At 40.9% G+C, this 15,890-nt stretch overlaps 1 protein-coding gene across 1 annotated transcript in view; it reads left to right on the forward strand.

Annotated features, from left to right (window-relative positions):
- The window catches only part of gpc1b (glypican 1b), a 59,385-nt gene that overhangs the window by 37,012 nt on the left and 6,483 nt on the right, over positions 1 to 15,890 (forward strand). Inside the window, exons 3-6 of the mRNA XM_004542614.3 lie at positions 8,637 to 8,864; positions 9,419 to 9,582; positions 14,197 to 14,362; positions 14,536 to 14,666. Of these exons, the coding sequence (XP_004542671.2) occupies positions 8,637 to 8,864; positions 9,419 to 9,582; positions 14,197 to 14,362; positions 14,536 to 14,666 (689 nt within the window). The remainder of the gene's footprint in view (positions 1 to 8,636; positions 8,865 to 9,418; positions 9,583 to 14,196; positions 14,363 to 14,535; positions 14,667 to 15,890) is intronic.

The raw sequence follows: 15,890 nt of genomic DNA on the forward strand, positions 1-15,890 counted from the left end.
TGTTCAGTGACTTGACACGGTACCATGCTTCCAGTCTCTCCACATCTGGCTCTGTTTAGCAGGGTGTGGGCTAGCTTGCACCATGTGGCTAAATGTAGGGTGTTACTCTTCCAGCCCAGAGAAGTTAGGCCTTTTTAGATTCAGGAACTCTGGAAGAAGCACCAACCAAGCCGCAGATTAGAGGACTGCCATATTCACATCAGCTGACTCTGGGTTTGAGAGACTGTACACTGCATATATGCAACTATATGTTTAGATGTGTATGTTTGCAGGTTTGTGATTTATTCTGTGTCACTATGATTGGCTGTAAGGGATTTTTTTATGTAGCATTAAATGAGTAACCAGTGTTGGGAGAAATAAAAAATTAAAGTCAAACAAATACTTGTCAGTGAGAATAGAAATGAGGGCAGAAATGAAGCAACTTGAGGGATAAAAGAGAGAGAAGGAATGCAAAGGCAGAGTGTGTGTGTTGGGGGGGGGGGGGGGGGGACCAGAAAGAGACAGCAAGATGGGATTACATATGAAAGTGAGAGGGAGAAGGTCAAGAAGAACAAAGAGAGTGATGGCACCAAAGGGAGCTGTGTGTTAGATGGCAGCCAGGTGTGTTTAACAGATGGAAACCTTAAACCTGGCAGGCACTGTTTGGCCTAATAGTGTCATCAGTGACATCTGGATAATTGTGTGCACACACTGTGCATGTGTGTGTGTGTTGTGTTATTGGCTGTATATCTCAAACATACAGCTTAATGCAGGAGTGTACTTTTACTGTATACGAAACTTGTTGGTACAGTGTGAGACACACCCTGCCCCTACAACATTCTCTATACAATTACAAAACCCCTGTCATGATCCTGCTGCTTTGCAGACTAGAGCTACTCTAAGACTTGGCTTGTCTGGACCGTGACCTAAGGAGTGTTTCTTTTTTCTTTCTTGCCAAAACTAATAGAACTCCCATAGATCCTTCTATTTAATTTTCATGGTCATCTGATGAATTGTTATCTTATACCACTGTCATATGAGTTGATAGCTTAAGCATGTCTTTAAAGTAGTAAAGGGTGTATTTTCAAACCCATGAATGTGGATAAACTGGCCACGTGTATGAGGTATATAAAAGGTGTAGAATAAAGCAGAATAAAGAATGTCGGGTTAAATGTGGTTTATAATCTCAAACACTTTGAGTGGTCAGTATGACTAAGAAAGTTCTATATAAACCCAAGTATGTGACAAACTAGGGTGCTTTTGGACCACAACCTCATTTACTTTCTTTTACTAGCTCAGGAGGTAGCAGGTCATTTACAAATCAGAAGGCTGGTGGTTTGATTCTTAGCTATTCCAGTCTGCATGCCAAATATTCCTGGGCAAGATAGATAAATGCAAGATGCTAACCTCAAGTTGCTCTCTGATGCATCCATTGGAATATGAATGTGTGTGAATGTTAGATAGAAAGGTTCAGCATAGAAAAAAGTGCTTGTGTGAATGAGTAGTAAAAAAAGGCAAGGTCTATGCAGTGCTTTGAGTGCTCAGGTAGAGTAGAAAGGTCAGACAGGCCTAGAGACCTGCTGGTGATCCCCTGGCAACGTAGGAAAAAATGTGCGTTCCACATCCAGTTGGAGAATATAAGATACAAACATGTCTGCAAAAACTCGTCATTTATTCTCTGAGCTGTGGGGAAACTTGAAAAAGTGCGACACAAAATCAAAATTGAGAACATTTGCCTTCCCATGCAAACTAGTAACAACCGGGGTAACCTGTTAGCAATGTCAAGGGGATTTTCGATGCAGCACCACATACCTCTTTGAGATCAGTTTCACATTAGCTACTACCAGCAACCTCCAGGAACCACTCACAACCTGTCAGGGACCAGTGGTTCTCCAAAGCATGTTCATTCATCTGATCACAAAATCCCTGAATTGTACACTTAAGTTGCAATGTTTTTTTATTTAGTCAGTTCACTTGCACCTTGTACTAAACCACAAAACCTTCTAATTTCCTGCTTTTAGGGTCACCTCTGATGATGTCATGAGAGACAAGGACATCTACTCCCATTGTGGTCCATAATCGGTTCATTTTATCTGCATGCAAATCATGTCAGTGGAGACCTGGAGTAGGCTGGCCTAATTATGCCAAACACATTACTCACCAGGAGCGATGACGCCTAGGAATGATAAAATTTAAAAAAAAAAGGGACAAAAGTGAGAAAGGGAGAGAGGAATGTGCGAGGAAGGATGGTCTTGAGGAATGCAGTGGAAAGTAAATTAAGGGAATAAAAGAGAACAAAATGATAATGAGGATAAGCAATGGTATGGACTTTTGGTGGAAACAACCAAGGGAGAGAGAGAAAAAAAAAAGTCTGAAAAAGAGAACCAGCTGGATAAGGAAGAAACAGCTTTGGGTAAATGGTGCATAATGCCAGCCAGGGAAAATAGGAGGGGAGACAGAGAGAAAGTGGAGTAAAGGCTTTTGCAGAGGGCCTGCTGATAAACGACGTGCATTATGTGATGTGTCGGCTTGTTTAATATAAGAGGCTTTTTAACGGCATCTAAATTCTGACTAAGGGGCTCGCAGTGTTCCTGGAGCACAATGTGTGTGATAAGTGTTGTTATTGATGGAGAGCCAGTCTGATTCATAAACAGTCTAATGGCTCCCAGACTATCATTTGTGCATTCACTGCGCCCAAGACAGCAGTTGTTTGTTTATACATGTTTTATTTATTTATTTATTTATTATTATTGGTAGTAGTATACGTAGGAGAAGGGAAGTAAAAGCACCAGAGTGCATCACTCAGGTGTGTCTTGCTGGTTATTTGGATATTTTTTAGCTAGCAGTCTATCACAGAGCCATATATCTGTTTTTCATTTAGATTCATTTAGTGGAAATTAGGCTATCGGCCAAGGGAAACACATTTTTAGTCTTTTTTCCTCTATAATTTGAAAATAATGTTATCATTTAGAAACACTGTCAGTTGGAGGTCAGGATAGAAGAAAAACCTGGAGCAACTGTATCATTGCACCAGTGTTTAATACCCCAGGAAACTATCTGAATGCTCAGCCATCAACCAACAAAAATTAAAAGCATGACCAATCAATTTATATTTTAATGTAGAGGGCATCAGCAGTAGAAACAGACACAAATATTCCAGTATTAAAATATGTGTTCAGCGATAGCAGATGTACTGAATGTCCTCTGCTTTCTCATTTTATTTTTTTTATTCTATCTCTGCCACCTGATTTCCTCCCTCCTTCTCTCTTGGCATATGCTTCATGGTTTGCTCCCCGTCTCTCTCTTCTCTGCCAAAGAACCATCAGCTAATGTGATTTTTCAGCACTTGTCAAACGGACAAACAGAATCAAGGCTGTCAAATAAGAGCGAAATATACAATTGCTGCCTTGGCAGCACCGTTTTCTTCTTTTATTACCTTTTCATTCCTTCACTGATCTGTCCGATCGGCCCCTGTCAGTACGTGGTGCTCTGCCAAAACACAGCTCATCCTTCACATCCTTGTGTTTGCTATTTACGACCATACACTAGCTATATGGGGGTGAGTGGATGAGCTGCTGTAAGTACAGTATGCACAAATTAAAGTAGATGAGAATTGGAATTCACTTCTACTTTAATTATTTTGCCATTTTGTTTCGATTATAATGTTATTCTGTTGTAAACAATTCTGGGATTGGAAGTATTTGCAGTGTTCAAGCGTGGTCACAAGGGCTTTGAAACATTTTCTGCACATGCCAGGAACTGTTACCTTCCAATTAGAGGAAACAAACGCTTAAGTTTTACTGGAGACTAGAGAGAGAGGAGGTGATAATAGGCACACTGCAAAAGAATTTGCACTTTTAAAATGAGCCTAATCATGAACCTATTTGTAATTTTGCTTTTGTTTGTTTTTATTTTGCTTTTTTCATTCAGTGATATGGTTTCCATGAGATCCAATTTTATTAGACTGTGGTAAATGTTCCCAGGCCCATTAAGCCCATCGTATGAGTGACATAATACTCAGTCAGTTAATACCCTGATGTGAGAAAACCATTTGAGATCAGTCCAAGCTCTAAGAAAGAGTGATTGGCAGCTGGGGTAACATCACTGGTACCTTTCTCTGAATCTTCTGTCAGTGACACAACTTGAGTAGTAGGGAGAGGATTAAAGCCAGACAGACGGTCACGTGAAGAGGGCACATGGAAGGTGAGGCTGTTTGTCTGGTTTAAAGGACTGTATTAAAGCATGAAAGAATACAGGGGGCTGTAGAATAACTGAGCGCAGACATACAAGGTGTTAAAGCGCGTGTGTGTGCGTGCGTGTATGTAATTTAAGGAGGTTACAAAGCATCCAAATAAGAGAAAGTAGGAATAGACTTAAAATAAGCTTCTGACATGTCAAGGTGGCCTAGATGTGAAGCTCAGAGTGATTACAAATGAAATCATTAACTTCCCACTCAGCGCAGGAAGAAAGTCATTAAGACACACATGCTTCGCTTAGCTCACGCGTGCGTGTTAGACAGTTAGAGAGATGAAAGAATGAAAGCAAGAATGTGACGGGTGTAGAGTGTCGCTTTGGTGATGTTAGCGATTTTCTTGATCTGCTGTCACATTAAAGAAAGTTATAGCTGTTAATTATGAAGAAATGCATTAAGTGTGCTTGGTGTTTGCAGCAGACACAATATTATCATGACATCAAATCGCGAAACGCCACAATCAGTAGTAAGTGTGAGCTTCATATTTGAGGTTTTTGAGCTGTAATATGGTTGTTGTTAAACTTGATGTGCACCACGTGGTGTATTTGTGGCTAGAGCCACTCTGTTGGCCATGAAGTGTTATGTATTGCTCATAGTTATGTACACAGACGGTTTCCTGAGGCTGAGAAACTCCTTTTCGTGTATGTATTGACCTGTCAATCAAATTAGAGTTTGAGTTTATATACCAGGTTGGCTTTTTAGGTTCCCAGCAGATAAATGTTTATTTCTTGCCCGATAAATGTGTAAGTCTTGACAGCAACAGTTATTTTTTAAATAGATTAGGATATTTCTTCTGACTGGCTGCCTCTTGCAAATAGGGCTGCTGTGTTCTCACAGACAGAGCCGTGTGCCTGAGAAGACTGCATTAACGATATCATACACATCGTACGCCAAACACTGTCAGAAACTTGGTGTTTAAAGCGGTCTGAAGGCTGAGCTTCTGGCTTATAGGGATTACTTGTAAATTTGCTGACCTCATTATTTGAATCTTTCTCCATTTTTAACATGAGCATTCGCCATATATGTATAGCTTTACTGTAAACACATGTAATAGCGTGCAGCTGTTTCTGCTGTTATTCGTCCCGTCTGTCCCCTCCACACCCGGTGTGCTGGGATATAGGCAATTAAGCATCCTTTCCCATCAATCTTTCCCCCAGAGAGCAGACACCGGGGGAGAAAGTGTAGAGGTTAAGCTTTGAGGGATGGCGGAGGATTGTGGGTGAGCGTAAAAGAAAGGGCGTATATAGAGAGGGAAGTCATATGACTCCCTATGTCATGGAGATGCAAACCGATGAAGAATGAGAAAGGTCATTTTCACACACAATAGCCCAAGCGAGCGAGCGTGCACACACACATGCACAGAGGGTTTGTGTCATACTAATGATGGCTATTACTCACTTGAGTTAAAGGGCAGAGGAGAACTGTACAACACTGTACCATTTACCGAGATCTGCCCTCCACATGTGAGCACTTAAAACATGCCCCAAGCAAAAAACTGTAAACAGAAATGCAGATTGTGCATTGAATGGCGAAAACAACTTCTCCTCAGCAGCTGAACAACATCCTTTGCTATTCTGCTGAAAGCCATTTCATTTAGCCAGACTTATTTACAGTGTGGCTGACAGTACACAGCAGGAATAATTTCTAATAGAGATTAAAAGTAAATCTGCACCTGTCAGAGCAGCTTCCCTTCTGTCTGTCTGACTGCTGCTGTGTACTCTGGATTGTGTGTGTGTGTGTGTGTGTGTGTGTGTGTGTGTGTGTGTGTGTGTGTGTGTGTGTGTGTGTGTGTTCGTGCGGGGGCTGTGATCCTTCACTGTGTACATATGAATGCGCTGTCACTTGGAAGTTGCTTTCTCTGTGTGCTGATTCGATTTATATATATAAGAATGTGAGTTCTCCTATCATGCATGTAGCTCTGCTGGTATGTGGAGTCTGGTCCAGTGCTGTGTTTGCAGATAGTTTGAGTGACAGGAGGCTGGGGAACTGGGGAGCGATGTGTCATGCAGCTGCTGTGTAATAAATACTGGATATACAGCTGCTACATTTCAGAAGCATTTATCTCGCCAAGCATTACAATATAAGAAGTGATTTGCATCACAAAGATGGCATTCGATGTGTTGACATTTTCTCTGTGCTATGAAGTCTGTAGTTATAATTAGAAGCTCGCTAGCAATGTCTTCTGTAACTTGCTGAAGCAGTTTGCACCAACCTTTTCAGCCTTTAATCATCACAGTGTTTTACTCAACCCCCCATTTATCTAAAGTATTATATATTACAAAGTTTAACCTGGCCTACCATTGTTGTCATCAGGGAGTAAGCCCTCAAATTAGATAATTACTTGACTTGCTTGCTTTCTGCCAGTTTTAAGAAATCATCATCAGGGTTTGAGCATGAAGCATACTATAAATAATCTGACCTGCCATTATTCTGGGTTTGAAGCAAGGGGCAACTTCTGGAGCTTAAAAAAGAGGCCAAGGCAGATGTGGCGAAAACTGTAGTGCCTCTGGGACTAGCTGATGAGTTAGCATTAGATCCTTACATCCACGTAAGGTAATTTCTGGCTTGGAAAAAAAATGGCAGAGACTAAAAACACTAATGTTGAAGCTTCAAAACGTGCAGTCCAAAACCACATTTTACACTGTCTTTCATTTCCAGGAGGCAATTAAATGTGGCAGAGAACAAGAATGTGATAATGGTCTCTATTGCGTCAGGGAATGGCGTTTTAGAAACCAAAACAAAGTAGAAAATCAGCTTGATTTAAACAGAAAAATATCCCGGCACGTTCCCAAGATTAAACCACCACCCAAAATAGGAAAATCAAAACTGGAAAAGTATAAGCCTCAGAGTGTTTGCGAGAAGAATGAAAGACAAAAAAAGGGTTTAAAAATGAGCAAATCTCTCACACTTTTATTTCTTTTACCAGAAAGCAGCAAAGACCAGCAGCTATGGAGCAAAGTCAGCTAGGGTTTATTAATGACTGGGAAGGCAGAACAGAGATACAGTATCCAACAAGGCCAGAGCTTGGATAATGCTACACAGATGGGTCAGGATGGACTTAGCATATTAACATGTTATGTAACACCAAGTGCTGTGATTGTCTTACTGTGCCCCGATTGGCTCTGCTCATGTGGGTGTTATAGCTTTGCTACCGTATCACTCGGAACGGTTTTTCCTACAAGGCAGGGTGTGTTTGTATTTTCTTTAAATATGCAAGACAGTGTGGGAGATGGATGTTTGTGAGTGCTGTGATGTTGCTTTTTTTGTTTTGTTTTTTAAATAACTGCATCAGGGGACTAAGCTAACCCCAGGAAAGGGGTCCCATGTGGGGGCTGCAGCATCCCCCTTTTTTGCAGTGCCTCTCGACTGTGGGTGGTTGTTGCCAAAGATAAGACACCTATAATGCAAAATAAATACTGCTGCAGACTACAGTCTCCATCTCCCTAGCACACAGACACTTACCATATCCACAAGGATGTACACACACTCAAATTCACTAAGGTGCCAACCCTATTTGTAACTAAAGTCAACAAAGAAATGCAAATGTTGGCTGGAATGGATGGATGGTTAAGGCACACTGTTGTCGTGTTGAACTTTCTGTTGTCATAATCTTGCAGAAACAGGGCTGAATTTCTGAGTTCATACATAAAATGGATGTAAACTTGTTTATGCCACTGGCCACAGAAAATGTGGGATTTATGAAAGCAAACTGAAAATGTGCACACCTCTCAACACAAGCCCAAGGATAGCAATGAGCTACCCGTTACACCTGTCTCATCTGATACTCTTGTTTACTCCTGTATATTGCTATCTAAAAGCTTTACGTTAAATCAATCTTAAGCTTAACATTATGTACGTCTATACTACTACGAGTTTTTGCAATGTTTTAGTCTGTAATTATTGGTGAAGCTGTATTAGATTGTATTGTGAAACAATACAACATTAATGTTGGATATGAATTTGTATGATTTTCTCCAAGTGTGACATCCTGCCTAGTTGACTCTTTCTGTTTATCTGCTTGTGCGCTTGAATGTGTGCATGTGCCCATTAACCATATCTGTAAATCCTCACTTGGAGCAGTATATAACCAAACCCCCAAGCACTGTCAGTTCCCTGACATGCCCTAGAGAGGCATTCTCGCATACTTTAACTTAAGGTTCATTGACAGTGTGAGGCTGTTGGCATGCAGCACAAAGCATTTAAAAAATAAGTGGAATTTTGTGTTGGAATAAGTGACTTTTTTTGCAAAAGAGTACTGTATTGACGCATCTTGTATTGATGGCTCTGACTTATTTTGAAACGGTGACATTAAGGTCTACATGGAGCAGCACATTGCAAAGTAATAAAACACGAGAATACAAATATTTCACATTATAACAGCTGTTTAAATTTTTGTTGTTTTCAGGTCACTTTCTAGATTTGCTGAACCGCTCTGAATTGAACCTACAAGAGACTTTCACTTCAACTTGGGGCTCTCTATACAACAAGAATTCGGATGTTTTCTCCGAGTTATACACAGAATTGAAGAAGTACTACCGAGGAGCCAACATCAACCTGGAAGAAACACTTAATGACTTCTGGATCAGGCTCCTGGAGAAGCTCTTTTTCCAGGCAAACGGGCAATATGTCATAGGTACATTTAGTTCACTTGTTGGACGCACATAACAGCTAAAAGCTTTTCGCTGGCTCTCTGCTACAGTAAAAAAACAAAAAAATAACTTATTTTATTTGGCTTGGGATTATTTCATGTTCTGTTAACCATATTGGAAACTGGTCGATGCATGGTTTATTACAGTAATACCATGAACCTGGCACACTGCAGCAGCTAGCAGCTCTAGTTTCTTGAGAATTTGCTTTCAACTGTGATTACCCACATCTTTTGTTCACCTGATGACCTGCTTGCTGTCAGAGCTGTTGAATCAAGAAATCACTTAAGTACAACGTGTCTAACAAAGTGAAGCAGGCTAAAATATATCAAAAGCAACACATGTAACACATCAGGTCTAAAGAAACTGCTAAAAGGTCCGATGCATGTGTAAGATTTTTTTTGAGTAAAAAATAAAATAAATGATTTATTATTTACTTTTAAATAATTTTAGCTTCAGCCTTCAGGGGTTAACCCAAAACCTTGAGAAGTGGTGAGATTTTCTACTTGAAGATTTCGTTTGATGTGTTTGCTGATTACAGGTGAGGACTACCTGGAGTGTGTGTCTAAGCAGATAGACACACTGCGGCCTTTTGGAGACACACCCCGTCAAATGAAGATGAAAGTCACGCGCACGCTTGTGGCTGCACGTTCGTTTGTTCAGGGCCTGGTGACTGCGGGCGAAGCCGTACGCAGAGTATCCCAGGTAAAACTATTTCTTCTCATCTTGCATGATCCTTTAGACTGAGCAGCAGCTCTGTTTTCCTGCCCTCACCTCTGCAGTTCCAGGCCCAATGCATAATTTAAACAGCGAAATCTAGTTTTGTACATAATAACGGGCATCTTAATAAAAATGTACCGACAGCTCTGGTGGAGCTCAGGATTCATCCAGAGAAGCTGAGCTGTCAGCTGTGTGGAAGAACTCGGGGCATCTTCTTTGTCAGAGGCCTGGCTGATATAATTAATGAAGTTAAAACCGCTGCCCCTTGTGTGGAAACATGAACATCACGACAGATTTTCAGAAGCATTTATTATTTCTGTGCGGTACAGCGCTGTAGGTATTGATGTAAGGCAAAAAAAATGCTGCTGGCAACAAACAAACATCAGCAGCTCTACTAATGTTTCTGCAAAATAACGAGTAGCATTCAGTGACACCCGAACAACATTACTGCGAGATCCAGAAATTAATCGAGCATATTTCAGATCTGCCTGAGTCACATTCACTGTATAATGACAGAGTTATGTAATTGAAAAAAAAAAAAGGGGGGGGGGGAGTGTGTGTGTGAGTAAATAAACAGAAGAAAAATTAAAAATACTTTTCCACAGGGTTCAGTTTTGATTCTTTTCCCCTCAGATCAGCGTTAGCAGAAGCAAGACACTCTGCGAAGCATGGCCTCGGGCTCAGCTTGCCCCTGCAACTACAGTTAATTCCCTCTCCACGCTGAAAAATGTCTCCCTAGGCTGTGAGGCAGGTTAATTTCCCCCAAGAGAAATGATCCCCTCTTTGTAAAAGGCAAGAGTAAGGTTAAGATGAGAGCGAGACTGAGAAATAATTTCAGGGAGGTGGCCGGTATTGATGCCCCTGTGAAAAATATCTGCTGTCAGACAGTGGGCAAGCAGAGTGGAGAGAGATGAGGTTCAGTGAAAAATGCTTTGAGGAAACAGATCCTGTAAAAAAGTATGAATATTACAGGTATTTCTTTGATAACTTTGTGCTGTGAATGACCACGAAAGGGTAAAGGGCGAGAACTACTATGCGACACATCTGGATGCAAAGGAAACAAATATATGTGATGCTCTTTCCTGTCACTTTAATGTATGTGATTAGTTTGTGGGCGTTGTCAGACGTACAAAGACCCGGGGTTCTTGAACTAACGTACCACATGCAGAAAAACAATTTGACCTTTTTGCAAGTAGGTGGAGGAGTAAACAACAGAATACATGTGGGAAATGTTGCAATTCCTATTCATGATCCATCAATGCTATTTTAATGAGCATCTTTTTTAGACAAACATATTCATATACAGACTGAACCCCAGCGTTGAAAGGTACTAAAAATGTGCACACACATTTCTCCCGGAGTTACTACGCCTTTTTTAAGGCATGATCCTCGACCACTTTGCCAGTGCTGAAGAGTAGTGAGTGATGAGTTCACTGAACAAGGGTGGCTCGGGGAAAACGAGTAAATAATTAGCGCAGCTTTTAACAAAATTACAGAATGTCATTTCAGCGCTAATGCCAGGGTATTGGAGCTGCTGCGTTCTGAATGAGGTCATGGAGTGCCTTCTGTCCTATTTAGAGTAGAGCACTCTGTAGTGCAAGAATAGTCACGATGGGCACACTTGGTCAGTCTGGTTTTAAAAGAGAATTTTTGGCGTGTTTCAAAAAACACGCAAGGCCAAGTTTCTTCCGAGTCAAGGCCTCTCTGATAGGATTTGACTGGACGAGGTGCAGACATCAGCCAACTGTTCAACTTCACATGTATAATTTGTGTGTTTGTCTGTGTCGCTGTCCTCCCAGCACACAGTCACAGTTGTGCTGTACTTATGCAGATTGGAACAGCACTGCGCTTGATAGGAATAAATTAAAACAGTGAGAAAAATGTGTGTGTGTGTGTGTGTGGGGGGGGGGCAGATATAGGAAAGCTTTGACAAAATCCAGCTTCCTCTCGTATCCTTATCTTCCTACTCTCTCATTTTTTTTTGTGTGTGTGTGTGTTGTCTTTAAATTCTGCAGCTCTTCTCCTTGTAAATTGTGAATAGTAGTTTCTGTTTGTTTCCCACAACCACACCCTGCTGTGTTCTCTGTCTGTGGCTGTATCTTGTATATAAATTAATTTCAGTTTTCCCCTCCATTCCAATGAAATTCTATTAGCAGTAGATTAATGCATGTGCATTAATGAGGCAGCCTCTCTTTTTAGAAAAAAAAAATGTGCACTGAAACTTGCAAAGAGGTCAGTAACTGAAGGTGTTTACTGTAGGCTGCTGGAGGAGGTATTAAGGCAGGATAAGACAAAATTCCCTCTGTGTATGTGTGTGCCTCCAATCCTTGTAGTCCTCCACAGAAGTTTGTTTTCATAAGAAAGATGAAATGAATTCCCGATAAGCCTTAGCTGTGGTGGCAGGTGATGAAAGAGTATCCTTAAAGGATACTGTGAATAGAGTAAAGCAGAGAGAGAGAGAGAGTGATAATTTTAGAGATGTTTTTATAAGACAGAAAAAAAGGTGTCAGCAGGAAGGTCTGTCTGGCTTTCTGGTTGAGTATTAATTCCTCCCTTGCTTCGCTTTGGGCTGCACCAGTTGTTACGTGTGTCCTTAACTTTTTTTTGCAGACTGTTTTATTCCCTCGGGTAAGGGGAGAGTAGGAAGTAGGCCACGCGAATTGCTCACTCTGGAGGCAAGGAGTCGGGATCAGCTTGTTCTGTAACACAAGGGAGGAGAGGCTGTCCATATATCCTTACTAATTACAGAGGAGAGACAAACAGAAAGAAAGACGGTGTGTCTTCATGGACATTTGCTGTGGGCAATGTACAAACAGGTATGGGAAGCATGCAGTGAGGGTGAAGCGAGGACGACTTAGAGTATGAAAGAGACATTGAGGATCCGCATGTGCGAAAAATATCAAGGAATATATGTCGAACTTTATCAAACCGAGATGGGTTTCTGCACTCCAGTAGGAATAAGATATGGGTTGTATTACTACTTATAATTTGAAAGCTTTTACTTTCCTAAAGCCAGGTGTGCCACAGTTTCCAGGCTGCCAGCCTTGGGAAGTTGTCAACATTAACCTCTAACAAGCAACACAGCAGAACTGCACATTTCACGTCTCTTGTGCAGTGCCAGTGATTCCCAGTATTGACACTGCATGGATGATGTAGGGAACACTCGATTAATCTCTTTTCAGGAGGATTTCATTAACATCTCCCAGTTTTTGTTTTTTTGTTGTTGTTTTTTAAATTCCCCTCAGTTAATCTAATAGCGTTTTAACATCTGTATCTCTCATTTTCAGTTATTCTCCCCAGTCCTCGCTGCACACTCCATTCTTCTCTTTCACCAAAAAAAGCAATTTTCTGACTCATCCCTGGTTAACAAGAACTAGAGTACGGATGGGAGGAAGGGAATAAAGGAGGGCAGGGACGAGGATCTGACTCATGTCTCAAATGACTTGAGATCAGGCCTGGGAACACGGTTATTCTTTTTCTGTGTCACTTCTTTGCTGTCCGTGTGTAACTGAGACCAATTACCAAATTCTATCGATCCCTTTTTACACACAAGTGTTAACTAATTTACAGTGCTTGTTTTATTTTTAATGTGGTTTAAGATTTTATGTAGAGTTGATAAAGTGTCAAAATAAAGTTTTGCAAGTCAAATCTTTGATTAAATTTCAATGATCTTTCTTGATATTATCATTAAAGTAGCTACTGACTACTTATAGTACTAAAATACACACCCATAAATGTTGCTCGGAAGCTGTTTTTAGGAAACAGTGCTATGGACTTCAGAAATCAGTGCTAGCATGAATAAGAACAGTTTCGTTTCCCCTGATATCAACAAGCATCTGTAGAAAAATATCTGAATTATTTTCACACATGAACCCTATTGTTGTCCTATTTTCACTGTATATTTGTTAAAAGTTGGTTTTAACTATGACTTTGCTGTTGGAACTGCAGTTTCCCGGAAAAGCATTAGGCTGGCCCAGATTAGAGAAGCTTTGTATGCGTAGCTGGACTCGTTCTGTTGCTCTCTCTCTCTCTCTCTCTTTCTCACACACAGACACACACCCAACACTTCCTTAGGTTTTGTATGCATAGCTGTACTCTCTTGTGAACAGAGCTTACTGGTATTAACCCAGTTTCACTTTTCACGCACGAAGGCCTTTTCCTGGGGGAACAGCCTTGTGGGATAGAGGGAAGAGTGCAAGAGACAGGAAGGATAGAGTGAGAGACTGAAAATACTTGTATGAATGTCAGGACCTTTTCATCGCATTTGAAACAAAAAGCTAATTCTTGCTAACTAGTTTCCAAGGAAACTGTGATGAAAGAGATCCTGGTGCAAACTAAAAAAAAAAAGGTCATCATGGGAGGTGACCTCCTACTGCTGCCACTGTCATTGTGTAGCTAAAACAAAATGTACATTTTCACATCTTATTAAAACAGATCATTTTCCATATTCATGTCTTCTGTACAAAAGCAGTTTAACAGTTTAAATAGTCAAACGTGCAAAGTTTTGTCTCTCATGTAAGCTTAACCAAACAGTATTTGACTTGATTTTTTTCTTTTATCAAAGTGGTGCATGTTTATTTATATCTCTGTCTTACCCAGGTGCCAATGAGCCAGGAGTGCATGCGAGCCATAATGAAGATGACTTACTGTCCCCACTGCCGTGGGATGCCGTCTGCTAGACCTTGTCTGAACTACTGCACCAACGTCATGAAGGGCTGTCTGGCCAACCAGGCTGACCTCGACACAGAGTGGAGGCACCTAGCAGGTGGGGCGCACATACACTCCCTCATATGAATCCAGTTTAACCATATGCCCAGCTCAAACGTTCAACCCACACCTGATTCTAATAAAGGGGAGTCACGCTATCAACACACTGAGGCCCTACATATGAAACACTTCGCACTTTCTTCACACTAACTGTGCCTCATGGCTCTTTAGATACAATGATCCAGGTGGCTGACCGTTTAGATGACCCTGCTGGTGTGGAAAGTGTGATCCTCTCCCTTCCCAGTTACATATCAGAAGCTATGAATACCATGATGGAGAATATAGCCAGCATCAACAGCAAGGTCAGAACACACACTGGTACACGCATACAGGTCGAAACGATGTGATCAGCATTTACTGTGCACCTCAAAAAAGACATCAAACGATACTGTGAGCTGAGCCACAGTCTTAAAACCATCATCGACAACTGAAATGAACACTTAAGCTAACTTTCAGGTGGTCCTACTTGTTTCTAGTTTCTGCTAACAATGTAATTACTAATTTGGAAAACTTTTGGAAACATAGATGTGAATTGAAGCATTGTTTGCTTTTTTTATATGGGTGAAAGTCAGTGAAGAAACACTGGTAGCTGACGTTTGGCTTTTTAAAGATCCTTAGCACTTGGTAATGCCGTAAAAATAGTAGTTAGCAATCAAAAGAATCTGAAATCTCTTAAAAAAACACAAACTAATAGAAATTGGTTCCCTCCAAAAGAACATTTGGACTTGAGTTCACATGCTGGGTCACTATGTGACTTCATTGCCCTGCTTTGTATATGCAGTTAACACATTTCCTCCCACTACATTAATGCTGTTATCATGCTCCAGATATTTGATTTCAAATGAAGGCATGTGAGTCATGACAGAGCCTTCAGGCCAAGCAATTACTTAACTTTTTAATGGTGCTTGGGTAACAGTTTTATATGAGCCTTAAAAACAACTGGCAGCACTGAAAAACTGACTGATTAGTTTGGTAAAGGTGGGAAACGGCATGGACGTTGAGAGGAAAGACAAAGCTTCCTCTGTGCTGGTTAGCTGTTTAAGAAGCTGGCTCCCTTGAGGTTAGCAGTGGACTGGCGGTCTGCCGCTGACCTGGTCCTGTATGTAATCACACACAGCTTCAGCCTCTGATCTTCATGTAATATGGCGCGCAGAGTTATAGTGTTGGATAGATTATTTCCTATCATACATAATCGACTGATGTCAAAAGCCATATGTTGTGTTACAAGCTTTCCTGACGAATTATGCCAAATGCAGATATTACACTGCGTAGCCTATATGGAAATATATGCCACTGCTCTGTAACTGAGTCAAAGCCAAACTGTTAAGCTGCTTACTCAAACCCTGAAACAAGGAGTTTATCAATTAATTTTTGATGTTGTGTGAGTCATAATAAAATTAATAGCAGCTCAAGATAGGATTTTCTTTTTAATAGTTACAGTGTGTGTGAAGGTTCAAAGTCTTGAGGCTCCTCTAAGCAGGCCAGACTGGATGACAGATTGACTGCAGTTTTTACTGTATTCCCTG

The sequence above is a fragment of the Maylandia zebra genome, linkage group LG18 (genome assembly GCF_041146795.1).
Source record: "Maylandia zebra isolate NMK-2024a linkage group LG18, Mzebra_GT3a, whole genome shotgun sequence".
NCBI classification, from domain to species: Eukaryota; Metazoa; Chordata; class Actinopteri; order Cichliformes; family Cichlidae; genus Maylandia; species Maylandia zebra.